The 27989-nt window shown below is 43.1% G+C and overlaps 1 protein-coding gene across 3 annotated transcripts in view; it reads left to right on the top strand.

Moving 5' to 3' along the window:
- Positions 1-27989, top strand: part of LOC126191384 (lachesin-like) — a 945166-nt gene that overhangs the window by 418302 nt on the left and 498875 nt on the right. For all 3 annotated transcript variants that reach the window (XM_049932238.1, XM_049932237.1, XM_049932236.1), the window contains exon 2: positions 9311-9421. In XM_049932238.1, coding sequence (XP_049788195.1) covers positions 9311-9421 — 111 coding nt within the window. The remainder of the gene's footprint in view (positions 1-9310; positions 9422-27989) is intronic.

Raw genomic sequence — 27989 nt, 5'->3', positions numbered from 1 at the left:
AAGTCCTTAGGTTAGTTAGGTTTAAGTAGTTCTAAGTTCTAGGGGACTGATGACCTCAGAAGTTAAGTCTCATAGTGCTCAGAGCCATTTTTGAAGGGGGCGTAGATCCCGTATATCCATCACGTAGACACTCTGGTTGCAAGCCCTCAACCTGCCCCTCCTAACCTACGGACGGGCAACATTGGCAGTGAGGCAGAACCAGCTTTCGTCAGAAAACGCAACAGACCTTCAATGAGCTCTAGCTTGACATGACAGAAGTCGCAAATAATTGTCGTTTGGGGTCAGTGAAATGCACGCTACAGGACGTCTGGCTCGGAACTGCCCTTGGAGCAACCGATTTGTAGCGGTTCGTCGTGTCACTGCGTTGCAAACTGCTGCTCATATTGCTGCTGCAGATTCAATACGACGTGCCAGAGCCATATGCCGAACACGATGGCTATCCGGAGCCTGAAGTTCTTGCGACCGTAAATTCTCGTAACCACGGCTGGGAGCAATATGTGCATAGGCTGCATTCCTAACAAGTCTTTCTGCAATATCAGAGAAGGAACATCCAACTACTCGTAGTCCTGTTACACGACCTAGTTGAAACTCAGTGAGGTGTTGATAATACGTCTTTGTCATCTTGAAGACATTCTTGACTGAAATCAACTCACCAGGTCCAATATCAAAGGTAACTTACGTTCGTGACTGTTAAAGCAAATCTGATATCCACTGTCATAACGGCGCTATTAGCACCATTCTCATGCGACTGGTGACAAATTTGGACAGACATCATTTTTCAAACGTCGAAACACGTCCACTAACTTCCGTGTATGTCGCGCAGCTCCTTCTTGGTGAGCGAAATTTTTTCCGTCATTGTATTAGTTTCCTCACACATGAGTCAACAACTCCTGGCTGTTAAAACCGATTTTTATAACGACCATAGGCTGTCGTAATTTTTCTAAACAGTCGAACTTTGTTACATCACGAATTATTATGCTGCTGATCAGTTTCGGCCTGTGTCCATTTTTAGATACCTGCTGTATCATATATCGAATGCTGCATTGGTAAAATTTCTGTCGATATATATATATATATATATATAACGGGTAGTCAAAAAGTCAGTATAAAATTGGAAACTGAATAAATCACGGAATAATGTAGATAGAGAGGTACAAATTGACCAAATGGTTGGAATGACATGGGGTTTTATTAGAACCACAAAAATACAAAAGCTCAAAAAATGTCCGACAGATGGCGCTTCATCTGATCAGAATAGCAATAATTAGCATAACAAAGTAAGACAAAGCAAAGATGATATTCGTTACAGGAAATCCTCAATATGTCCACCATCATTCCTCAACAATAGCTGAAGTCGACGAATAATGTTGTGAACAGCACTGTAATGCATGACCGGAGTTATGGTGAGGCCTTGGCGTCGGATGTTGTCTTTCAGCATCCCTAGAGATGTCGGTCGATCACGATACACATGCGACGTCAGGTAACCCCAAAGCCAATAATCGCACGGACTGAGGTCTAGGGACCTGGGAGGCCAAGCATGATGAAAGTGGCGGCTGAGTACACGATCATCACCAAACGACGCGCGCAAGAGATCTTTCACGCTTCTAGCAATATTGGTTGGAGCGCCATCCTGCATACACATCGTACGTTCCAGCAGGTGTTTATCAGCCAGGCTGGGGATGATACGATTCTGTAACATATCGGCGTACCTCTCACCCGTCACGGTAGCAGTCACTGACATTTTGCTGCCCAGCGCCATCAATCGGACATTTTGTGAACTTTTTTTGTTGTTGTAATAAAACCCCATGTCATTCCAAGTATGTGTGTAAATTTTTACCTCTATATCTACATTATTCCGTGGTTTATTAAGTTTACAAATTTATACTGACATAAGTTTCACCGACGTAGCATTCGATATGTATATATATTGCTATGTGAGAACAGACACCTCTTCCTACACATTAAACAGTTTTTAAATATAACAACGTGCATTTGACAGACGTAGCTCTCGATATTTGAAAATGGATACGTGACACAACTGACCAATCACGTAATGTATGTTACAACATTCATAAATTCTTTAATTCAGTTGGAAAATGTGTTAATTCGTTCTGTTTTTCCTGCCATAACTGTAGCGAGCAAATAACGTCGGTGATTCCTTCTGCTGCTCTTTGATGGTTTCTACGTATGTGGTACCTGCTAGAACGTAAAACAACGGAGCAGTCTTCGTGAACTCTTTGAGATAGAGGACGAAGTGGGTGTTATTTACGAAGTACGCAAAAGAAAGGCAGGCACACAGCATTTTCGAGTCTGCTTTCTGGAGCAGGTACTGATAGAAATTCTAGAAGCTGGACAAAGCTCGCCGGCTCATCGAACTTGTGACTTCAGTGGAACGCTTTCGGCAGGCAGCTGACGCTCGGTTCGCAGACAGCGTGGGTGCAGGCACTCGCGTTGTTTACAGCTAGCTAGCTCGGAGACTGCCTCCGCATCAAACGGAAAAAGACCGCGCCGTATCAAAAGAAGTCGGCAGTAGGCGGAAGATAGGCTGCAGCGGCGGGTGGACCTGCAAACAGCCCTCGGGGAGCGGCGGGCGGGGGTGGCAGCAGTTAATAAAACAGCAGGCGCTTGTCTGGCCGTGGCGCGGACAAAGGGGTGCCCGCCGGCGGCAGGCCGGCTGTGGAGGAGGCGGCGGCGGGGGCGGAGGAGGGCGCCTTCCGCCCCCGGGGCCGCTGGCGCAGCGCCGTTAATATAAGAACCTGGCCGGCGCTCCGCGCTCTCTAAACCAATCTCGGCAAGTGTTTGTGCAAGTAAAAACAGCCCTGGCGCAGTATAGCGCCAGTGTGTGCTGAGGCGACCGTGTCGTCGGCAGGCCGAGTGGTGCCTTGCGCCCCCTCCATTTCCCCATCAACGGCCTGCACACTACACGGCCCGCTTTCTTCCCTCAAGCATTCAGCGTTTTACCAAGTGTGGGTACAGCTGATTTCACCTTAATGAAAGAAGACAGCTATGAATTTTCACAAAGAATGTGTTTGTATAGCCGGCCGGGGTGGCCGAGTGGTTCTAGGCGCTACAGTCTGGAACCGCGCGACCGCTATGGCCACAGGTTCGAATCCTGCCTCGGACATGGATGTGTGTGATGTTCTTAGGTTAGTTAGGTTTAAGTAGTTCTAAAGTTCTAGGGGACTGATGACCTTAGAAGTTAAGTCCCACAGTGCTCAGAGCTATTTTGTGTTAGTATATTTACGTATGACGTGAAAAGGTATTCCAGGACTCAAATGCGAACATGAGCTGTTCAGTTCTCCAAGTGACCCAACCGAATATGCCTCACCTACTGACTCAAAGCTTCCGTTCGTTCCGGTTTCAAGAGAGATGCTCGCAGTGGTTGCAGCGAGATCGTAAGTGAGATAAACTTTGCAAACATTATGCCTATGTGTCCTGTTCATCACATTTATTTTTTAGTAATATAGGAGATGCCTGATCATTTCCTACACTCGCACACACACACACACACACACACACACACACACACACACACACACACACACACAAAAGCAGAGAGATAGATAGATAGAGAGAGAGAGAGATAAAAGGAGACAGTGAGAATGAGAGAAAGCTTTTTTTTCTCGAACAATTTGCGAAATATAGATTTATAGGTCCATTCTTCCTGATCTGGTTTTCGGGTAGTTTCCCTAAGTTATTAGGTGAAAGCCGGATTTCCTGTACAGATATTTCCAAAAGGAAACTCCTCAATTCCCTTATTGTTAAGATGTTTCACCAAAACTGTATGACGTATTATAACAAACCACCAAGCTCAAATAAATAGGACTGAAATATGTAACAAAACTGAAAGTCAACGCTGTAAGTTGGGTATCCACAGCTGAAATAATTATATATACTGAAAAGAACAGTGAAACAATTACAATAAATTGAGGTGCTTAAATGCTGGTAAAATTAAATGATAGTCTACTTTGCAGCGTTAGGTGTTTTATCGTAATCGCTCAGAGATTGGTACGTCCAGTTTCGTACCACGCAGGTACAACGTCACGTGTATTTAATGTATAATGTTCCAAGTTATCTAACTGGCTCAATGTGTGTTTCAACCACAAACGGTAGTCCAACTTAATAGTACTAGTTATCGCTGATAATTCACGTTCGGAGAGCGATAGATGTCCAAGTGGTAAATCGTCTAGACTGATGAACACAGGACGTCTCGCGCTCTCCACACGTAAATTATCAGTGACAACCGGCTTCATGAAGCTCGACTACCGCTATCGGGGTAACGTCAACTGACGCTCCACATTGCACCTTGGAACTCACATTACTCTGTTTAAATAACATGGGGAGCTAGAGCGTAAATACAGCTGAGGATGTACCTGCATGGTACGAAACCGGTTGCACCGTCTCTGAGCGACTACAATAAAACAGATAATGTGACAAACTGGACTCTTAATCAGTTTTACCAGCATTTCAGTTAACATCGTTATCAAGTGGTTTCTCGCGAATCCTGCACAACGAAGAACAACATTTTTGTACTAAAAATTGAGACAACGACCTAGATTCTATAATACCGCGTTCTTAAACAAGTTTGAAAACATAATTTTACACGGTTAATTACGAAACTCAGGAGCATTGGAAAAAATACGGCAGTGTAAACAGAATTCTCCGCAACTTCGAAATCAGCCGATAGTGCGTGGCTGAGTGACGGAGATACAGCTACTAGCTTTTAAGAATATGAAATGGCTGGCCGCTGTGGTCGAGCGGTTCTAGGTGCTTCAGTCCGGAACCACGCGGCTGCTACGGTCGCAGGTTGGAATCCTGCTTCGGGCACGGATGTGTGTAATGTCCTTAGGTTACTTAGGTTTAAGTAGTTCTAAGTCTAGGGGACTGATGACCTCAGATGTTAAGTCCCACAGTGTCGTTGTAACTATGCTGCAACTTTATCGAGAGACGAGTAGTTTACTATGTGGTAATTGAACATATAGTTATGTAACGGTTAATCATTAGGTGTTTGACCGACTGAGCGGAAATTCTGGTGTGCGTTTACTTTGCGATCCCGTCCGTTCTGTAGCCTTGGCGAGAGGGCGGAGTTACTTCGTCCGTTATGGCTCCGAGGAGTTTGCCGGGCTGTTATTAAAAAAGGCTTCGGCATGCAACAGCAGCCACGGTTATTAGTGACTGACTCTTGAGAAGTGGACCGCCGTAGGGCTTATGTGCTACACATGTCAGAGAGTAGAATAAAGTCATTATAGGGTTGCTTCTCTTCAGATATATCTTTCCCACGGCCACTAGTCCAGGAAACAAAATATTTGTTGCGAGGCTTCCACATATAATTCAAGCCTATGGCAGCGCCGGCTGGGTCTTAATTACACACTTTAACACAAGGCCTGGAATGCTCTGAATATTTCCGTTGCGAACAAAGGCATCATGGTATGGACTGAAGGAAGAACTAGGTTCTAAAGCTCAGCAGGCGGTTACATCCACTGAATGTACAAACACAGCGAGAACAGTACAATGTCAGTAGAAGTTTCAGTCGCCAACGTTTTTTGAAATGTTCCACACATTTCTCTAGCCTACACTAAGCGGCTTAGGAACTTATCGGTTAAGCTGTCGATTTCGAGGTATTATATGCAGAAATCAAAAGCATAGCGAAAGCAAAATGACGTTGGTACCTAACTGTCGTGAGACTGGCGCAAGACATGTTCAGTATGGTTTCCGCTGTTTTCTGTCACAAGTTGAAATCGAGAAAAAGCATGTCCCACTACATATCAGAGTACTCGGGGTACAGTTTTAGAATATGTCGTGCAATACGGCGTACGTTCAACTCAACTACGTTAGCGAGTGAGGCACTGAACACAATATCTTTCATACAACTCTATAGGCAGAAGTAACACGCATTAAGATCAGGTGATATAGACGGCTAGGCTCTAGGGAAATGGCCGCTGATAATTCTAGCATTTTCGAAATGCCTGTGCAGCAGGCACTTCGCTGGCTGTGGAATGATTGGGGGAGCTCCATCTAGAACAAAAATGAACCTATCCACACATCCAGGCTCCTGAAGGGCTGGAATAACGCTGGTGCGTAAGAAGATTCACCTGCTCGAAAAAATATGGCCCTACTATAAACGATGCCGTCGACAAGCACAACACAGTCACCTTTACAGAATGGAGTATACCGGCTGATGTGCCAGCGGATTTTCCGTTGCCCATTTCTGCAATTCTGCCTATTGACATATATTTGGAGATGGGAATGGGCTTCGTCCGTCTGCAGAATGTTCCACGGCTACTCAATGTCCACTTCCACGCGAGCAAGAAATTCCAGAGGGAACATTTGTCTTGCTGGCTGGTCAGCATGAAGAACTCCTGAAAATGGGTGATTTTGTACGGATGGCAATGCAAGATGTTTCACAGGATTTTATTTGCCGTGCTCGCCGGTAAGTCCAACGCTTCGTGTTCGCACCCCACCGGTCTCTCCCTGCTGCAGTGCGGTTGCCAGAACTTCCACATATGTCGAATCAACTGCTCTGCCACGCGTCTGTTGGTGTACATATTCTGACATCTGGTGTGCATATTCCGACATTTATTGGTGTATTGGTCCAATTTTCAGCCGGCCCGAGTGGCCGAGCGGTTCTAGGCGCTACAGTCTGGAACCGCGCGACCGCTACGGTCGCAGGTTCGAATCCTGCCTCGGGCATGGATGTGTGTGATGTCTTTAGGTTAGTTAGGTTTAAGTAGTTCTAAGTTCTAGGGGACTGATGACCTCAGAAGTTAAGTCCCATAGTGCTCAGAGCCATTTGAACCATTTTTGTCAAATTTTCATGTTTTTTTTTTCTCATGTCGTTACCCCTTGCGTCAATAAAATTCTGTTCAAATTTGACTTCGTTCTGAGGACTGGTTCTCCTTCTACAGCATTTTGAAACTGGAACTTTAATTGTGGACACCATGCATAATACACATTTCATCATGCACCGAATGAATTTTCTCCTAAAGAATGTTGTTCTTCATGGTATTTCCATCATCTGATTCATGCACTTGAAGAAGCATATGGTCAAGGAGGATATGATCCGATAACAATTAAAACTAACTGTTAAGCAACAAAGGACTAATGCCTTTGAATAGCTAGAGTCGCTACCACTACAGTACCGAATCTACATGTGGTCGATTGGATAGTTCGTGTTTCTGCGGTAACGGCTCGACTAAATGACTCGCTTCTACTTAATACGATTATCATCAGTTTCTCGATAGTTATGATGAAAGACTTAGTTAATTAATACTCTGTGCCCATCTCCTTGTCTCAGCGTTGCTGTTAAAACACGATGTTCTTGATTGTGCTTCCGCCACTTGAGAGCGCTAGCGGGAAAGAAAGGCTGATCGAACCTTGATGACAGAAAAAACTTTATCAACTGAAATTCGCGAGAGAGGCTGCATTGCACAGTTTTCTACCACAAATTGTCTCGTAGACTGAATCACGGAGGAGATCGATCGAGTTCTTCCCATAACTAAGAATTTATTACAGTAACAGTTGCGATTTAGCCTAGGCGTTAACCGGGTTCGGCTATTAAGGACCATCTTCAGACTTTTTTCAGCTTCATCGCTGTGTATGGCTGCGTTCAACATTAGATCAGTTTTTCATTACTGACCACTGGTTTTCTCCAGTTATTTTTTGAACAACGTCTTCTTCCTGTGATTTTCACACACATACTTTCCTTGGGTAATGTTCTTGACTCAGTTCCTTCAGATGGCCACACTGTTTCAAACTACTCTCGTCTGATTCGTGACTCATATATCTTCTTACCCCATTAACTTCATTTCTTCTTTCTTCTTACGTTGTACACTCGATACTGGAAATAAATCAATAAACACATTTGCTAATTTTGACCAGTTTTTTACTGCTGTTGCTCATGTTTCTTCCCAAAAAATAATATGCTGGGAAAGATTTTCCATTGCTGTTTTCTCTTAGTAACTCTTCATTTTCACCAGGCGTCGATGTGCGACTACTCGACGGGTATGCGGCATATTCTCAGTGCCTCGTTTCGAGTAATGTAATGTGCAGATCAGATTCATACGTGATAAACGGAGTCATTTCCTTCACTTCACTGTAGGAAAGTATTATCAGTGCCTATGATGCATAGAATGATTACATGCGATTAATATTTTATTTTCCCTTATGATAAATGAAGATTAAAATATTTTACGTAAGGAAAAAATCGGAAGAAATTTTTTGGGACACTTTTCACGTTCGCGTACTGTGGAGCCATTTTGCAGTGTCATCGCAGCGTAACTTTTCAAAATACGGACAGGTAATACAATAAAAGCCGCGCGGGATTAGCCGAGCGTCTAAGGCGCTTGTCATGGACTGTGCGGCTGGTCCCGGCGGAGGTTCGGGTCCTCCCTCGGGCATGGGTGTGTGTGTGTGTGTGTGTGTCCTTAGGATAATTTAGGTTAAGCAGTGTGTAAGCTTAGGGGCTGATGACCATAGCAGTTAAGTCCCATAAGATTTCACACACATTTCAACATTTTTTTGAATACAATAGTAGAAATTCGAAAAAATTAGCCGGTCTGTCTCTACACTAAAAAAGCTCGATTTCGGAATTGTGGCACTTGTTGCAAACAAGTGAAATGCTTTGTCTCTTGAACTTTAAGCCAAGTTCGTTCCAAATACAGGATGCAAATTTTTAAGACTCCTGTGTCACGTGCACGAAATACGTGATACTTCTGAAATGGATGTGTCTGCCCTAATGACGTAATGACTTTCGTAACCCACAGGGTGCCTTAGGACAAACCAAAGCCAAGTGACTTTGGAGGCAGTGAATTTTGGGGACAACATTTTGTTGGATGCATTTATGTCAACACTCTATACAAGGCCCTATTCTGTAATGAGATCACCCGATTGTCCAAAGACTGCAGTTTATATAAAAATAACAGCTCCTGTCTACAGTCCTATTTCTCCACGCTCGCCTTCGCATTTTAAATAGTATAAGGAATGAGCAGCAGCCTTACAATGGGATATCGTCCTTGTTATAGATGCGTGATCGCCAGCTTCTCGCTAGCTCCCAAACTTTGTCATTAAATTTTTATTCTCTTTTCAGTACTTACATAGCTCCAACGGACCATTATAATTCACAGTAGGGATGAGATCATTCTGTCTGAGACGAAGTTATATAGTCCATACTGTTCAATGATAACCTCACATTCTCTAGTTACGTTATTCTCTATGCATTAGTACATTAATCAAGTAACTATCTGCACACTCATATGAGAATCAGAGTCGGCACTTTTCTAAAAAAATAACTCTCTCTTTCTTGCTGTTGCAGGAGTTTCGATGGACGCTGCGACAGTGGCGCCGCACTTCCTGTCGCACGGCCAGACTTTCCGCTCGGTGGTTGGCGACACACTCGTGCTGCCTTGCGAAGTCGAAGACCTGGGTGAGTACTAAGAATCCGCTGTCGGCACTGGATTAATAAGTTTTCACAGCGGTCACAGTGTTCTTGACACGTTACATCTTCATGGTGAATAGAGGTTCGTTAAGCGTTACTGGAATGCCGAACTAGTGTAACACTGTCTCCGACAGGCAGGTATCTGCCTGAGATTCCAGATTGGGGCATGTTTCTCATTTACCACTGATAATGCAGCGTTCATTTAATCTGGTTAACAGCTTCCCTCCAACACTGGTGGAGTGTGACCTTAAGATTGGTCATTTTAGATTCTGGGGAAATGTAGAAATACGAGAGGGAATAGTGATCTAGCGACACATCTTATACATTGAAGAAAGGAAAAACTTACGTTTATAGCATTTGTATACCTAGAAAAGGGAATTAGGAGTAATCCGCTGAGTTAGAGGCCCATATCACTAACGTCGATTTGAAGTATGGTTTTGGAAAATATGCTGTTTTCGAACATTATGAATTACCTCGAAGAAAACGATTTATTGACACACGGCACAGATTCAGAAAATATCGTTCTTGTGAAACACAACTAGCTTTTTATACTCATGAAGTAGTGAGTGCTATCCACAGGGGATGTCAAATTGATTCCTTATTTTTAGATTTCCAGGTGGCTTTCAACACCGTTCCTCACAAGCGTCTTCTAATCAAACTGCGTGCCTATGGAAATCGCCTCAGCTGAGCGACTGGATGCGTGATTTCCTCTCAGATAGGTCACAGTTCGTAGTAATAGACGGAAGGTCATCGAGTAAAACGGAAGTAATGTCCGGTGTTCCCCAAGGAAAAGTGTTAAAGGCCCTCTATTGTTCGTGATCTATATTAACGACAAAGGGAGACAATCTGGGTAGCCCTGTTAGATTGTATGCAGATGATGCTGTCATTTACAGTCTTGTAAAGTGATCAAATAACCAAAATGAATTGCACAATAATTTACATAAGATATGGGAATGGTGTGAAAAGCGGCAATTGAACCTGAATAAAGAAAAGTGTGAAGTTATTCACATGAGACTAAAAGAAATCCGCTAAATTCCTATTACGCAATAAGTCACAGAAATCTGAAGGCTCTAAAATTAACTAAATACTCAGGGATTACAATTACAGATAACCTAAATTGGAATGATCACATAGAAAATGTTGTGGATAGAGCAAAGCAAAGACTGCGATTCATTGGCAGAACACTTAGAAGATGCTACAGGTCTACTCAAGAGACTGCTGACACTACGCCTGTTTCCCTGTTCTGGTATTGCTGTGCAATGTGGGATCCGCATCATTTGGGACTGACGGATGACATCGAAAAAGTTCAAAGAAGGGCTTCTCGTATTGTACTATCGCAAAATAGGGGAGATAGTCCCACCGACATGATACGTGAATTGGAGTGCCAATCATTAAAACAAAGACGGTTTTCATTGCGACGGGATCTTCTCATGAAATTTCAATCACCAGTTCTCCTCCGATTGCGAAAACATTCTATTCACACCCAAATACTTAGGGAGACATGATCATCACGTTAAAATAAGAGAAATCAGGCCTCGCATAGAAAAAAAGTCATTGAAATGGAAAACATGTGAAATATTTATCCCGTATGATTTCAAATTAACAGAATATAAACTACCGCCAGTCCACATGAGTATACGCTGTGTTCGACTTAGTGGTTACTGTCGTAAACTGTGTTCACTTATAACGAAAGGATTGGGGTCTGTAGGCGGAAGTGGCCGTGCGGTTCTGGGCGCTGCAGTCTGGATCCGAGCGACCGCTACGGTCGCAGATTCGAATCCTGCCTCGGGCATGGATGTGTGTGATGTCCTTAGGTTAGTTAGGTTTAATTAGTTCTAAGTTCTAGGCGACTGATGACCTCAGAAGTTAAGTCGCATAGTGCTCAGAGCCATTTGAACCAACCATTTGATTGGGCTCTGAAACAAGATAAACACGTCGGAAACTGTTCCATACTTTCAGTATTTGTTATATATAGTAATAAACGTGAGAAGCACTGAAATTTAATGTTAATTTTTACTTCTACGCTGAAAGCAGCTTGTCACTGACTAGAAGTACATCGTCAGAAAAGTTAATTACGTTATCTTGGATTATGTTAAACCATACATTACCAAGGATTACTCAGAATCAACCAAGCCGTTATCATTACCTAAAAGCGCTTTGTTACTAATGTTCCTCGCGTAAAGACAAATTAAGCAACGTCGTTACAATGCCGTTTCGAATAACTCGCAAAAGGAAACATAAAAAATTTCTAAACACGTTAGAAGCGGCGTCAATGTATTAGGAAATATTATAGATTGTCAATGTCAAATAAAGTAAATTATTGATGGTAATGAACTGAAACTACTCTTTGCCAATACTAGTAATCTACACTGTTGATAAGCTCTGAACCGAAATTTAGTATATAAACTTACTTTAGTTGTAACTTCGGTGCAATTGTGGACCAGATTTTTGACCCTATTAAAGAGAGAGTAAGTCTAGGTAAACGAAGTACTGCCAAATTCACTTTTAGTAAGTATATTTATGCTCTTAATGTGTTTACTGATCCGTTAGCTGAAACAGTGGAACTACATTGCCTTAATGTGATAATCTACGGGCGGCCATGGGCTGCTGTTGGTACTGCCGTCCTCTTAACTACCCCACACAACTCGCTTGTGCGTAACTGTGTTAGGCTTGTAAGTAGGCTGTTCAGGTTTTTATATTGGTAACACCACGTAGCGCTCTGTATGAAAATTACTGGCTGTGCTGTGAGCAGTCTGTGGCTAGTTTGCATTGTTGTCTGCCATTGTAGTGTTGGGCAGCTGGATGTGAACAGCGCGTAGCGTTGCGCAGTTGGAGGTGAGCCGCCAGCTGTGGTGGATGTGAGGAGAGAGATGGCGGAGTTTTGAAATTTGTAGTACTGGATATCATGAACTGCTATATACATTATGACTTTTGAACACTATTGAGGTAAATACATTGTTTGTTGTCTATTAAAATCTTTCATTTGCTAACTATGCCTATCAGTAGTTAGTGCCTTCCGTCCTTTGAATCTTTTATTTAGCTGGCAGTAGTGGCGCTCGCTGTATTGCAGTAGTTCGAGTAATGAAGATTTTTGTGAGCTAAGTGATTTGTGAAAGGTATAGGTTAATGTTAGTCAGGGCCATTCTTTTGTATGGATTTTTGAAAGTCAGATTGCGTTGCGCTAAAAATATTGTGTGTCACTTTAGTGAATGTTTGAGTACGTTCAGTTTTGCTCAGCTGTTTGAAAAGCAAATAGTGTTTATCAGCACAGTAATTCAGAAATTGTTCAAAGGGGAAGTTTCAGGCTCACTGGTGCCGGTGGGTGAATACTTACAGCGTATCCACTGAGCAAATTTAATCACTGTCATGGAGTACTGTCAGTCCTTCAGCGGGCCTTAATGCGGGTCCGCAAAACATCACAGCATCCGTGGCTATGCCTTCCGTGACAGCTCACAACAGACTGCTGTCAGTTTTGCACAAATAACTTACACGACGTGGACGTGCCGTGGCAGCTGAAATAACCAACGTGTTTTGCCCAACCATATTTCTTTTAATCTCAGACGCTGTTTTCAACTTTACTTACTTAGTTATTGTCCTATCAAATCGTCGAACTAAAGCAAGTAGACATAAAATGCCTGTGAACATTATTTGTGAAATAACAATTTTTACAAATCATACAACACCAAAACAAAATTTAATGTAGAGTAATGAAATTTTGGGGATGCATTTGTCTAGGTAGCATATTTAAATTACTTACACTGCAAGATCACAGGTCAATGCAAACGCTAGATAAGCGATTGCAAATGTGAAATGTTAGTACATTAATAACCGATGAAGCCGCCAGAATGTTGAATAAAAGCATACAAAGGTGCATGCAATGTGTTGTGTCGGATGTGAGTTTGTTGGATGGAGCTCCATGCCTGTTGCACTTGGCCAGTCAGTACAAGGCCGGCTAATGCTGGTTGTGGATGGTACCAGAGTTGTCCAATGATGTCCCATATGCTCTCAATTGGAGAGTGGTGAGTTGATAGAGCTGGTCACGGCAATATGTCGACACTCTGAAGAGCACGTCGGGCTACAACAGCGGTATGTGGGCGAGTGTTACCCTGATGGGAAACATCCCCTGGAATGATGTTCATAAATGGTAGCACAACAGGTCCAATCATAAGACTGAGGTACAAATTTGTGGTCAGGCTGCGTGGAATAACCACAAGAGTTCTCCTGCTGTCACATGAAATCACTCACCATACCTTAACTACGAGGTGCATTCAAGTTCTAAGGCCTCCGATTTTTTTTTCTAATTAACTACTCATCCGAAATCGATGAAACTGGCGTTACTTCTCGACGTAATCGCCCTGCAGACGTACACATTTTTCACAACGCTGACGCCATGATTCCAGAAGGCTTCTGTAGGAGTCTGTTTTGACCACTGGAAAATCGCTGAGGCAATAGCAGCACGGCTGGTGAATGTGCGGTCACGGAGAGTGACTTTCATTGTTGGAAAAAGCCAAAAGTCACTAGGAGCCAGGTCAGGTGAGTAGTGAGCATGAGGAATCACTTCAAAGTTGTTATCACGAAGAAACTGTTGCGTAACGTTAGCTCGATGTGCGTGTGCGTTGTCTTGGTGAAACAGCACACGCGGAGCCCTTCCCGCACGTTTTATTTGCAGTGCAGGAAGGAATTTGTTCTTCAAAACATTTTCGTAGGATGCACCTGTAACCGTAGTGCTCTTTGGAACGCAATGGGTAAGGATTACGCCCTCGCTGTCCCAGAACATGGACACCATCATTTTTTCTGCACTGGCGGTTACCCGAAATTTATTTGGTGGCGGTGAATCTGTGTGCTTCCATTGAGCTGACTGGCGCTTTGTTTCTGGATTGAAAAATGGCATCCACGTCTCATCCATTGTCACAACCGACGAAAAGACAGTCCCATTCATGCTGTCGTTACGCGTCAACATTGCTTGGCAACATGCCACACGGGCAGCCATGTGGTCGTCCGTCAGAATTCGTGGCACCCACCTGGATGACACTTTTCGTATTTTCAGGTCGTCATGCAGGATTGTGTGCACAGAACCCACAGAAATGCCAACTCTGGAGGCGATCTGTTCAACAGTCATTCGGCGATACCCCGAAACAGTTCTCTCCACTTCCTCGATCATGTCGTCAGACCGGCTTGTGCGAGCCCGAGGTTGTTTCGGTTTGTTGTCACACGATGTTCTGCCTTCATTAAACTGTCGCACCCACGAACGCACTTTCGACACATCCATAACTCCATCACCACATGTCTCCTTCAACTGTGGATGAATTTCAATTGGTTTCACACCACGCAAATTCAGAAAACGAATGATTGCACGCTGTTCAAGTAAGGAAAACGTCGCCATTTTAAGTATTTAAAACAGTTCTCATTCTCACTACTGGTGGTAAAATTCCATCTTCTGTACGGTGCTGCCATCTCTGGGACGTATTGACAATGAACGCGGCATTTTAAAACAATGCGCATGTTTCTATCTCTTTCCAGTCCGGAGAAAAAAAATCGGAGGCCTTAGAACTTGAATGCACCTCGTACAATTGGATATCCAGTATGTCTAGCACGAAGACAGGTTGGTCGCCGGCTCTCAACCGGCATCCTTCCAGCCGACACAGCGCTATCATTGGCACGGTGGCAGAACCAACTTTTATCAGAAAACACAATAGACCTCCGCCCTGCCCTCCAATGAGCTCTCGCTTGACGCCGCTGCAGTCGCAAATGGCGGGGTCTGGAGTCAGTGGATTGAACGCTACAGGGCACCTGGCTCGGAGCTGTCGTTTAGTAACCGATTTACAACAGTTCACTGTGTCAGTATGTTGCCAACTGCTGCTCTGATTGCTGCTGCATATGCAGTACGACGCGCCATAGCCATACAGCGAACACGATGGTTTTCCCTCTCGGCATCCAGAAGTGGGCCAATGTACATTATGTCTGAGATTAGCACCTCTGCTATTAAAACAATCTGGAATACTGTTAAAAGGTAAACAGGGCAACCAAGAGCACAGAAAGACTGTCTTTCTATCAAACCCAATGAAAAGTTTGCCAACAAAAAGTCAAAAGTAGAAAATCTTTTTAACAATCATTCTTAAGTGTTGTAGAGAAAATAAGACCCAGTCGTTCATTACAAAATGCAAGGCTATAAATGGAAAAGACAATACCTATGCAGTTTTATAAATCAGAATTCAACCCATCTGTCCTACTGAAATTAGTAAACTAATAAATTCACTCAAAAGTAAAATCTTGTATGGAATTGATGCAATTTCCAACAGAGTACTAAAAGCTTGTTCCCAACAGACAAGTAGGTTTCTCAGCCACATACGCAGTGTCTCACTGAAACCAGACAGACTGAAAGATGTTATTGTTAAATGATAGCAAAGAAGGCGATAGGTATAATGCTAGGTAGTACCGTCCAATCTCACGTCTGACATTTTTACGTAAAATTCTTGAAAAAGCAATGTATTCGGGAGTAGCTTCACATATTGGTAAAAATGAAGTACAAACAAAATGTCAGTTTCGTTTTCAGAAAGTCTTTTCAACAGAAAGTACTATACATGCTTTCACTGATCAAATAGTCCGCCGCTCGTGGTCTCGCGGTAGCGTTCTCGCTTCCCGAGCACGGGGTCCCGGGTTCGATTCCCGGCGGGGTCAGGGATTTTCACCTGCCTCGAAATGAGTGGGTGTTTGTGTTGTCCTCATTCCGACTGAGAAACCAAATACCAGTTTGCGTAGTTTTAGATTCAAAATTCCCTTACCAGCGACAAACTTTAACAAAGCCTTTTATTCCAGTTTCACTCTCTTAGGAGTGGAATTTTGGACAATTCCTATCCTTAGCGGTTGGTCTGGGCGATGATGGGTCAGTGAATCAGTCTGACCCTATTTCATCCAATAGGAGCTGAATTTTCGAAAACAGTGACATGCGTATGTTTTCTTTCTAACACAGAACTCGTATAGAAATTTTCATACATTAGGTTCAAAAATGCTTGCACAATGAAATACTGCCATAAAAACTTTCAGCCCAAGTTTCATCCCAATAAGGCCTGAATACTCAAAGACAGTGAAACACGATTTTTTAATTTCTAACTGGAAAGCAAACATAAATTTTTGTACATTTAGCTTTAAAAATGCTTTAATAATAAAAGAATATATATCCCTACCCCCCGCCCCGCCCTTTGGGTTCAGTTTCCAAAAGCACTGAAACACGCATTTTTTTATTTGTAACCGCATAGACAAGTATCAGTCTTCATAGATGAAACTTTAAAAATGCTTTAGTAGTTCTTTAATAATAATATACACTCCTGGAAATTGAAATAAGAACACCGTGAATTCATTGTCCCAGGAAGGGGAAACTTTATTGACACATTCCTGGGGTCAGATACATCACATGATCACACTGACAGAACCACAGGCACATAGACACAGGCAACAGAGCATGCACAATGTCGGCACTAGTACAGTGTATATCCACCTTTCGCAGCAACGCAGGCTGCTATTTGCTATTCTCCCATGGAGACGATCGTAGAGATGCTGGATGTAGTCCTGTGGCACGGCTTGCCATGCCATTTCCACCTGGCGCCTCAGTTGGACCAGCGTTCGTGCTGGACGTGCAGACCGCGTGAGACGACGCTTCATCCAGTCCCAAACATGCTCAATGGGGGACAGATCCGGAGATCTTGCTGCCCAGGGTAGTTGACTTAAACGTTCTAGAGCACGTTGGGTGGCACGGGATACATGCGGACGTGCATTGTCCTGTTGGAACAGCAAGTTCCCTTGCCGGTCTAGGAATGGTAGAACGATGGGTTCGATGACGGTTTGGATGTACCGTGCACTATTCAATGTCCCCTCGACGATCACCAGTGGTGTACGGCCAGTGTAGGAGATCGCTCCCCACACCATGATGCCGGGTGTTGGCCCTATGTGCCTCGGTCGTATGCAGTCCTGATTGTGGCGCTCACCTGCACGGCGCCAAACACGCATACGACCATCATTGGCACCAAGGCAGAAGCGACTCTCATCGCTGAAGACGACACGTCTCCATTCGTCCCTCCATTCACGCCTGTCGCGACACCACTGGAGGCGGGCTGCACGATGTTGGGGCGTGAGCGGAAGACGGCCTAACGGTGTGCGGGACCGTAGCCCAGCTTCATGGAGACGGTTGCGAATGGTCCTCGCCGATACCCCAGGAGCAACAGTGTCCCTAATTTGCTGGGAAGTGGCGGTGTGGTCCCCTACGGCACTGCGTAGGATCCTACGGTCTTGGCGTGCATCCGTGCGTCGCTGCGGTCCGGTCCCAGGTCGACGGGCACGTGCACCTTCCGCCGACCACTGGCGACAACATCGATGTACTGTGGGGACCTCACGCCCCACGTGTTGAGCAATTCGGCGGTACGTCCACCCGGCCTCCCGCATGCCCACTATACGCCCTCGCTCAAAGTCCGTCAACTGCACATACGGTTCACGTCCACGCTGTCGCGGCATGCTACCAGTGTTAAAGACTGCGATGGAGCTCCGTATGCCACGGCAAACTGGCTGACACTGACGGCGGCGGTACACAAATGCTGCGCAGCTAGCGCCATTCGACGGCCAGCACCGCGGTTCCTGGTGTGTCCGCTGTGCCGTGCGTGTGATCATTGCTTATACAGCCCTCTCGCAGTGTCCGGAGCAAGTATGGCGGGTCTGACACACCGGTGTCAATGTGTTCTTTTTTCCATTTCCAGGAGTGTATTTTCAAAAAAAGTTTCACTCACTATTTCTCCCCCATTGGGTTAAATTTCCAAATACACTGAAACACGTGGTTTTTAATCCTGACCGAGAGACAAAATACCAATTATCGCAGGTCTAGCTTCAAAATTGCCCTAATAGCCACAATTTTTTTAAACTGTCTCCTATTTCACCCCCTTAGGTTATGAATTTCTATCCTAGCGGTCTGGGCTGGGCGATGATGAGTCAGTCAGTCAGTCAGGACGCTGTCTTTTAAATCGAAGAGCCGAAGAAACTGCAACACCTGCCCTTCATGTCTGAGGAGTTTGGTAACATGCGGAACTGCTTAAACTCTGGAGAGTGTTATTGGAGCACTGTGAGGCATTATGGACGTGTGGGGTGTCGCATTGTCATGCTGTAATTACCCAAGTCCGTCGGAATGCACAATGGACATGAATGGATGCAGCTTATCAGACAGGATGGTTACGTCCGTGTCACCTGTCAGAATCGTATCGAGACGTATCAGGGTTCCCATATCACTCCAGCTGCACACGTCCCACACCATTACAGAGGTTCCACCAGCTTGAACAGTCCCCTGCTGACATGCAGGGTCCATGGATTAATGAGATTGGCTCCATACCCATGCACATCCATCCGCTCAATTCAATGTGTAACGAGACTCGTCTGATTAGGCAACATGTTTCCAGTCATCAGCGGTCCAATATTGGTATTGACGAGCCCAGGTGAGGCGTAAAGCTTTGCGTTGTGCATTCATCAAGGCTACATGCGTGGCCCTTCGGCTCCGAGAGTCCATATCAATTATGCTTCGTTAAATAGCTCGCACGCTGACATTTGTTGATGGCACAGCACTGAAATCTGCAGCAGTCTGTGGAGGGATGCACTTCTGACCAACTGAATGATTCTCTTCAGTTGCCATTGGTTCCGTCCTTGCAGGATCTTTTTAGGGCCGCAGCGATGTCGGATTCCTGATATGCACGGCACACTCGTGAAATGGCCGTAAGGGAAAATCCCAACTTCATCGCTACCTTGGAGATGCTGTGCCCCATGGCTCATGCCCCGACTATAACTCCACGCTCAAGCTCCTTAAATCTTGATAACCTGCCATTGCAGCAGCAGTAAGCGGTCTAACAACTGCACCAGACACTCTTATCCTATATAGGCGTTGCCGACCGCAGCGCCGTATTCTACCTGTTTACATTTCTCTGTATTTGAATACATAATCCTATACCAGTTTCTTTGGCGCCTCAGTGCATATACAGAGATAATGTCTGCCTGAGTAACTGTGTGGTGAGTGTAGATGACCTTCCTGCAGAGGATCCGAGTTCAGTTCCCGGTACTGTCTAGATTTTTCCTTTGGGGGTAGAGCTGGATAGGGGCGCACTCACCCTCGATATGGAAATGAGCGTTTGGCGTCATTGGCCGGGAAGCCCCTTGCGGGGCAGGTCCGACCGCCGTGGTGCAGGTTTTATTGCATTCGACGCCACATTGGGCGACCTGCGCGCCGGATGGGGATGAAATGATGATGAACACAACACAACACCCAGTCCTTGAGCGGAGAAAATTCCCCTACCCAGCCGGGAATCGAACCCGGACCCGTAGGGCGGCAATCCGTCACGCTGATCACGCAGCTATAGGGGCGGACACCCTCGAGATGCCAACTCAGGGTATACCTGAACAAGACGTAGCGGCTCCAAAGTCTGCAAAGCCTACAACGGCCGAAAGAGCAGTATGTTAACCCCACGTCTAGCAATACCGCAGTGGAAGACCCATTGGATGAGGATGAAACTGGGGTCGGTATGCTGCGAGTGGCCCGTCTGTGGTCAGAGAGACGGAGCTTCTCGCGGGACCTTATGCTATGTTTACATTTCAGTGGACAATGCCGTTTCTCTCTGAAAAGAACGAAACAGGAATGTAAGGTTGTGAAAATGCACGATACAATATTGCGTCGCCTGTATTGTTTAGAAGAGTGATGGAATGTTCCTTCGGACACGAGTGCAATATCGTATTTATCCTGAGATACTGGGCAAAGACTTTCAAATATAATTTTTGTTGAACAAAGAAATTCTCCAAACAGCCGTGAAAATTGATAAGTTCTTTATTTTATTTTCGCTACCAGTTTCAGCAATTGAGTATGCTATCTTCAGATCCCATATGTGCATCTCAAAAATAATCTGTATTTGAGTACTGGGCAATATGTTTCTGGATGTCAGAGCACTTGAGAATTCCCGACATCCAGAAACATATGACACCCCAATACGCCAATATCGACTGTATTTAAGAGGTGCATATGGGGCAAGATTATGGCATAATGAATTGACGAAACTGATAGCCCAAATAAAATAAAAATAATTCTCAATTTGCAGAGCTGTTTGGCAAATTTCTTTGCTAAATATTTGACCAGCCCCTGTCCCAGTTCCACAGTGGATCAACAGTGACTTCAGTTAAAATGTCCTCCCTTGCACGGGAATTACGTAAGTGTGTGCGAGTACAGGTTGTGACCCAGGAACGACAACACGGATGTTTGGGTCTGGGGGTGTCTCCGAAATATATGCCAGCAGGACAATATCCTTAATCTTAAGATAAATCGTCAGAGAATGTGAGATCATACTAGGGTTGCACAAGCGTAACAATCAATATGCCGTGCGCAAATTCCTATAATTTCAGGTTTGAATACGAGATATTAGACGCATAGTAAATTGCATAATTTAATGCAGCTTTTATAGTTTCGAATTAGCATACATTTCTGAAATTAACAGTCGCTATTTTATTTAATACATTTAGAGTTAGCGGGATTGTGGCATTTCGCAGTGTTGCAAAGTTGATCTTTTTCCATTTATTTATATGAGAGAATATTACTACACTGTTATTTTCTATTTTACACCAACAGTTTTATGTATTCATAGCTGTGTTGCGTCTAAAAGAATCACTAAACCTGTAGCGCGGTAGGTATTAAACAAAATTTTCATAAGTGTGGGTGATGGCAAAAAAGTGCAATGAGGTACAGGTAACGGATTTCTGAAACATGCACTCTTATAATTTACGATTTTCTAGCATGAAGAAAAGACTGAAAATATTCTCGTGGAGCTGTAGTAATTCATACAGTCGAACACCATTTTAAGAGTAAGTATTTTAAGAGTAAAAGTGTTTTCAGCTATATCTTGTGCAATCGTTTTGCTTTGCGACATGAACTGGGAAGAAACGGAATGGTCAAGGCACCTGTAACGTCACGATTGATAGAGTCATTGTACGTGGGAAACGACGGTAGTAGTTTAATTTAGTTACCACTTGAAAGACGACCGAGAAAGCTTGCCCGAAAGCTCATGAAGACCTAATATCCTTACGCCGCTGTTAAATCTAATGGTTGCTGGACAACGTATTAGTACATAGAATATAGTCTCTAAGCTAGTGATTCAACTGTGTAAAGTTCTGATTTCAACATGCTTTCAGATGTAACCAAAAAAAATTTTTCATTTTTCCACTGAGATTAATATTTGTTCAATTAATCCGCGCACTGTAATGTATTTGCAGCAGCGAGACCCCTTTGTCTCCACACGTATTCTTTGGGACTGTGAGTATATATCGCCTGTCCATAATTTGTTCAAAACTATTCCAGGAACTGCTAACACTGAGCTTGCAGGCTAAATCTTTGTTGCTACTTAGATGGATGAATCGAAGCACACTGATATCAAGCACACTTCCACTAAGGGGGCGAGCAGCTATAGAGCCCGTTACTACGAGATGCGAGCAACTTCAAAATACAAAATACAAATATTACTGAGCAGATACCAAGCATTTGCCCTTGCGGATTGCGGGCGGGGTGGGGTGGGGTGGGGGGGGGTTTCGCTGCTGGTCAAGGGATTTTATTAAGGTGGTATCTGTGTAATTTGCTTCGGGGTGCTTGTGATTGCACAGCTTAAGTGCGGCTGAGCAAATGCAGCTTGATTTTCATAATTTGGTAGACCAGTGTAATTAAACTTATCCCGTCTGCGGTCTAACTGTGTTGGTGAGGCAGTAAATTTCCACAGGGCAGTGACAATACAGCATCACCGGTCTATTGCGGTCTAACTGTGTTGGTGAGGCAGTGGGTTTCCACAGGGCGGTGATTGCGTCACTGCAATTCACTTAGGAGGTGTGGCGGTGGGACTTGCAGTCCCGTACCACCCTCTGACGGTGATAGTGCTGCATGAGTCAGGCAGAAAATTTTGCCTAACATGGGCTGGTGGGGGTGTGGCGGTGGGACTTTTAGTCCCGTACCGTGCTTTTGCTTGGTTCCATTAGTCTGCCTGTCTATCGTTGACAAGTAAATCTCTGATACAAACACAACTGCGAGAATTAATGTCAGACGGAATTGAACAATGACAGAATAATATGTTCCTGAGTTCATACTATCTTCATATGTACTTATAAATCAAATACTCTTCGTAGTTTACGTTAAATGTTTATGGCAAGTCCTCACCAAGATTTTGGATAATTAATTACCAGTCACTCACGTACTCCTACGCCTCTGTGCGTTGTACTTTGTATACAGTGGGTGGGGCAGTTTTGTTTAAACGACAGCATCAACGATTTACCTCCCACGCTGTGCAGCATGGAGGTAAAAAGGAAGAGGTGAGTTGACATTACATCACTAACATGAAGCCAACGTCTGCCATCCTAGGTAGCCCAGAAACAGTAGGTTCACCGCCTGTGATACTTCCCCGTGACGCCATTCTGAGGTGCCCGTGCTCGTTCGCGAGTTTTGGGAATATCTACTGCCTCGTGATCGTATCCCAAATACCATCTGTTGGCTATCTGTTTCATCGATCCGATCGTAATCTAAAGTTATGTTTACTTTTATTATAGTGGTTTTATTCCTGTCCCTTGATATTAGATTTCCCATCAATTTCTATGCAGTTCTGTTTCGTTGACATTTCAGTAACCGTTCGCTTTGTTGACACGCACAAGATACGTCAGCATGCCTTGCTTCTTTCCTCATTGCACATGTTTATGGGCTAACAAAGAACGAGTAGGTAAGTTTTTTTTTTTGCAAAAGTGGACATAAAAATGTTGCGCATACGAACTGAAAGCTGGAAATGTGACGAACAAGAAGCAGTGCCAGTAAGCAAACAAACATTTTTTTTCGGACTTCAGCTTCATTTGCTATCGATACAAATACAACAGAAGTGGAACTAATGGAATATGGAAGCATCCTTTTCACAACACATACTTCTCTCCTTGGTTATTAAAAATATATCAAAGAAAAACAAGTTAAATTGAAGAGGCCAAATGCATCGTATTACCATAGCAAATGCGCACTCACGAACATAAAAACTTTCTAAATTGCCTTCCTGACATAATGTTATTCACGTAAGCACTGTAATTTTTAGTACTACAAAAAGCAATTTCGTACAAAAGACAGACATAATGAAAACGATCCAATAGTCTGCTAATATTTTTGGCTTTTTAAAATTGCTGTAGGGCCCACCCAGTCTGGTTTCAAAACAACGTACTGCGTAAGTCTACAGCGGCACCTCACTTCTTTTTTTTGCGTCCATACTCTGCAGGCATCTGTATATAATTACCTCTGCCAATCGATTGCTTTTCAGCAGGCGGAAAATGCTAGTTGTTATTTCAATTTGTCTGCCGGGCGCAAGCTTTCTGCAGACTATTTGGTTGTTCTGAAAGCAGAAAAGCAATCTGAGATAATCAAGGTGGGTGGAAATTTTCCTGTAATGATTTTAATGGCTCACGTACGATGTAGTTGCTGGTACTTTTGTAGATAATGAATTTTCTAATTTATACCTACGCACTTAATTCATAACAATACTCTAATCTGCAAGCTTACTTCCTCCCAATGACATTACAATAAAGGTTAGTTACTCCGGTTTTTCCTCGTACCGAAAGCAATAAAAGCAGCACTGATTTCCACTCCAAAGAGAACACTGTCTCGTAGGCTTGTTTGATTCATCAGTTTCTTGATTAATTCCAGCTGTCCTGCTATAACGAAACTTCAGTAAAAAAAAGGACCTTAATCTGACTTCTGTTTCCTTTCTAGCACACGTCTCTCTTTTAGTCGCTTACCCCACTGGCCGCGCGGGATTAGCCGAGCGGTTTACGGCGCTGCAGTCATGGACTGTGCGGCTGGTCCCGGCGGAGGTTCGAGTCCTCCCTCGGGCATGGGTGTGTGTGTTTGTACTTAGGATAATTTAGGTTAAGTAGTGTGCAAGCTTATGGACTGATGACCTTAGCAGTTAAGTCCCATAAGATTTCACTCACATTTGATCATTTTTTAGACCCCACTGTATTCAACTGTCTCTTTCCCTCACATTTGAATTCATCTCGGATATCAGATATAGAAAATTAATTTCCGTTACAAGGAAGTTTTACATTTGATACAAAATACATCTAAACGTAATCCTCAAACATTTTGATAGAATATTCTTAACATCGTGCGCCGCAGCTTGCATAAAAGACGTTTCATTTTAAGCAACCGCACCATGACACTAAAGGATTTTTCTTTCATTATTCTTCACCAATTTTGACTTAGAGGTCATCATCAGGCAGAACATTAATGTCGACACGGGCGCAAACCGGTAAACTTTATACAGTAGTAAAAACTTTTAGTTTAGTGATGTGACTATTTACAAGAAAATGTCTTTGAAGCAAGTTGTGCAGCACGATTTTAAGAAGATTTTCTAGACTTCGTCTGAGCAAGCTAGATCTACAACGCTGGAAAATCTACGGCTTAAATTAAAATACATTTTAACATCAAATACCTCGAAGATAAAGTTGTTTCAGTGTATGTCCGTATCAACATTTAAAGTTCTTCCTAATGGTGATCTCAAGATCCAAATTCGTTGTACAACAATAAAACAAAAACATGTAGCAGTTCTGTGTCGTTATTTACAACGAAAATTGGTAATACATTCGGAAACTACATTAGCTATTAGCCGTCTTACTGGCACAGAGGATCAGTGAGTACATTATTTTAACTGTATATTTTATTTAAACAATGTTGTTGTACTTCTATTATTGGCTATGTAGTGACTAGTTATTACAATAACGTTTAAACACGATGTGAACGATGTCTGCGTCAAAGAATGCTGGGAGTCAGTATTTCCATGAACTCCTGTTGGGGAACATGCTCAGAGTCAATATTTCAGCGGGACTTCTGTTTGAAGACGCAAGCTAGGGTCAATATTTGCGGGAGAGTCCTTCAAGGGAACTCATGGGAATGTTGATTCCTAGCATGCTCTGATGCAGACATGTTGATAAAGGGTAGTCAGTCGGAAACGGTACAGTTGCCAACAATTTACGTGAAAATATTGCTGAAGTTAATTAATAGTCCTTAGCAATTGATTTCCTTTGCAGAGGACTTCCAAACTAAAAACCCTTCCGTGGGTAAATAAGAAGACTATTTTGGGCTTTTAAATATCATGATAATATTTTGTAGATTTCTCTTTAATTTCATTGAGAAATTAGACTAGGATACGAGTAGACCAGGAACGTTGGGTGGAGGTGAAACAATGATGTCTACGGATAAGAAATAAAAAAAAATCCAGAAACAAAAATGGCACAGTTCGTTGTTTCATAAAATAATGTCTGCCGGATGTTGTAATGATCGGTTCCCACAGCTTCACAGTGAATTCGCTGTGCAACTACAACGAACTTGTATACTTCGTCTTGACAAATTTCTTCTACAAATGACTATTTTAAGATCAGTTAAAAATATCGATTCCTGGTACTTAACACTGTATTACTATTTACTGCACAATGATTAGAAGTGGCAGCCGTAACTCCTTAAAATATTGTAAATACTACAAATCGCAAATGTGTTTAAGAATCATTGTTTAAGCGTTATTTCTTCCAGAAAGAAAGTTTTACTTGCATTGAAAGGGAACACGAGTAACATTTTGTGCAAATTTGCTTTTAAACGTATTGCTGTTGTTTTTTTTGTTGTCCTCAGACTGAATATTAGTGTAAAAAAACTGCAAATTCAGTCAGCAAATCACTTTCCTGTATTTCAATGTGACCATTTTCGGAACAGCTGCCTGTCTTCAGACATAATACAAAAAATTAGTTTATAATTACGGTTGGTGCAAAATACAAATGGTTTCTTATTTAAGTCTGTAAGACTTCAAGATTCTTAAGAAATTAGTTATAATACAAATTTGAGCAACATACCATATGTTACAGCTAAAGAGTAATCTGCCGAATATGGAAGTGAACAAAGAGTATGTTTGCACAGATTTTTATTATAATTAGTTACTTAAGAATCTGGAAGATTTTCGAACTAAATTACAAACGTTTTGCACTTTGAGCCAACTGTAATTATAAAATAGTATTTGTAATAGATACGAATGTGGGCAGCTGGCCGAAACAGGTCATACAGAAATCAAGAAAAGCGACCTGGAGACTGAATTTAGACAATTTTTTATAAGTAACGATCGCGGTCTCTCCATGAAGAGCAATGCGTCTAGTTTTGGTGAAAGGTAAGTGTGATGTTGCTTTTTACGCTAGTCTTTCCTGAGCAGGTCTCTTCATGCTCCGTAGCTACTGCAGCCTACACTCATCTGACCATGTTCAACGTGCTGATGCTTTTGCGTCTCTCTGCAATTTTCACCCTTAATGATTCCTTCCACATGGTAACTGACGATGCCTTAGAGCGTGTCCTCTTAACGGACCGCACCCCCCCCCCCCCCCCCCCCCCGTCATTTTGGGTGAAGAGTTGTCACAAATTTGTCTTCTCCAAAGTTCGATACGGATACAGACACCTCCACATTCTGTTGACTGACTGCTTATCGTTAACGATTCACTTCGCTACAAGGCCACTCTTTTTCTGAAACACTTTTCTGCTAATTACCAGTCTGCATTTTACATCCTGTCTTCGTCAGTGCTTTGTTATTGAAATGGCTGAGCTCATCTACTAATTCTAGCGTCCCATTTCGTTGTCTAATTTTCTCAAAATGGTTCAAATGGCTCTGAGCACTATGGGACTTAACTGCTGTGGTAATCAGTCCCCTAGAACTTAGAACTACTTAAACCTAACTAACCTAAGGACATCACACACATCCATGCCCTAGGAAGGATTCGAACATGCGACCGTAGCGGTCGCGCGGTTCCAGACTGTAGCGCCTAGAACCGCTCAGCCACTCCGGCCGGCTAATTTTCTCAGCAACGTCTGAGTTAATTCGACTTTATTCTATAGGCCTTGTCTTACGTTCCTTGATACTTACCTCGCAAACTCTCTTCAAGTCACTATACCTTCCAATGAATTGGTCTTCTAGGAACTTTGCCGTTTCTAACTGAATTATGTGTCATTACATTAGTGACTGTATATAACAAAACTAAAAGTACGCATGAAGGAATAAAAATTTGGTCTAAGGGTTAGGTATAGAAAAAATTTCTTCTGAAAAACCTAATTTTCTTCGTGATGAAAGGAAATAGCTCTTGAGGACATTTATTAAGTAGTATCATTAAAGTGGGAGATACCCTTTCAGGGATCCGTACCTTATTCGTTAAAAACGCAACCTTTATAGCAGTGGTACCCAACCTCTTGTGATGTTGGGCGGTAAGTGGTAAAGGTTTTAAAATTTTTTCATTATGTTTCGTTATATTCTAACATAAAGTATCCGGTAAGTAATTATTGTTATAAGATTTAACTTTTTATAAATCTGCTTTATAAATTATATAAAATAAAGATACTTTCCTACTTTGTAAATCACCATCACCGTGGAACCGTCGGACGGTTAGAAAATTTTTGTGCTAACAGAGATACGGATGTGGGCGGTAGGTAGCAAAGGTTGGCTACACCTGAGTTATGAAGTCC

The sequence above is a fragment of the Schistocerca cancellata genome, chromosome 6, assembly GCF_023864275.1.
Source record: "Schistocerca cancellata isolate TAMUIC-IGC-003103 chromosome 6, iqSchCanc2.1, whole genome shotgun sequence".
Lineage (NCBI taxonomy): Eukaryota > Metazoa > Arthropoda > Insecta > Orthoptera > Acrididae > Schistocerca > Schistocerca cancellata.
The sequence above is the reverse complement of the archived record's forward strand: the minus strand, read 5'-3'. Positions and strand labels throughout refer to the sequence as shown.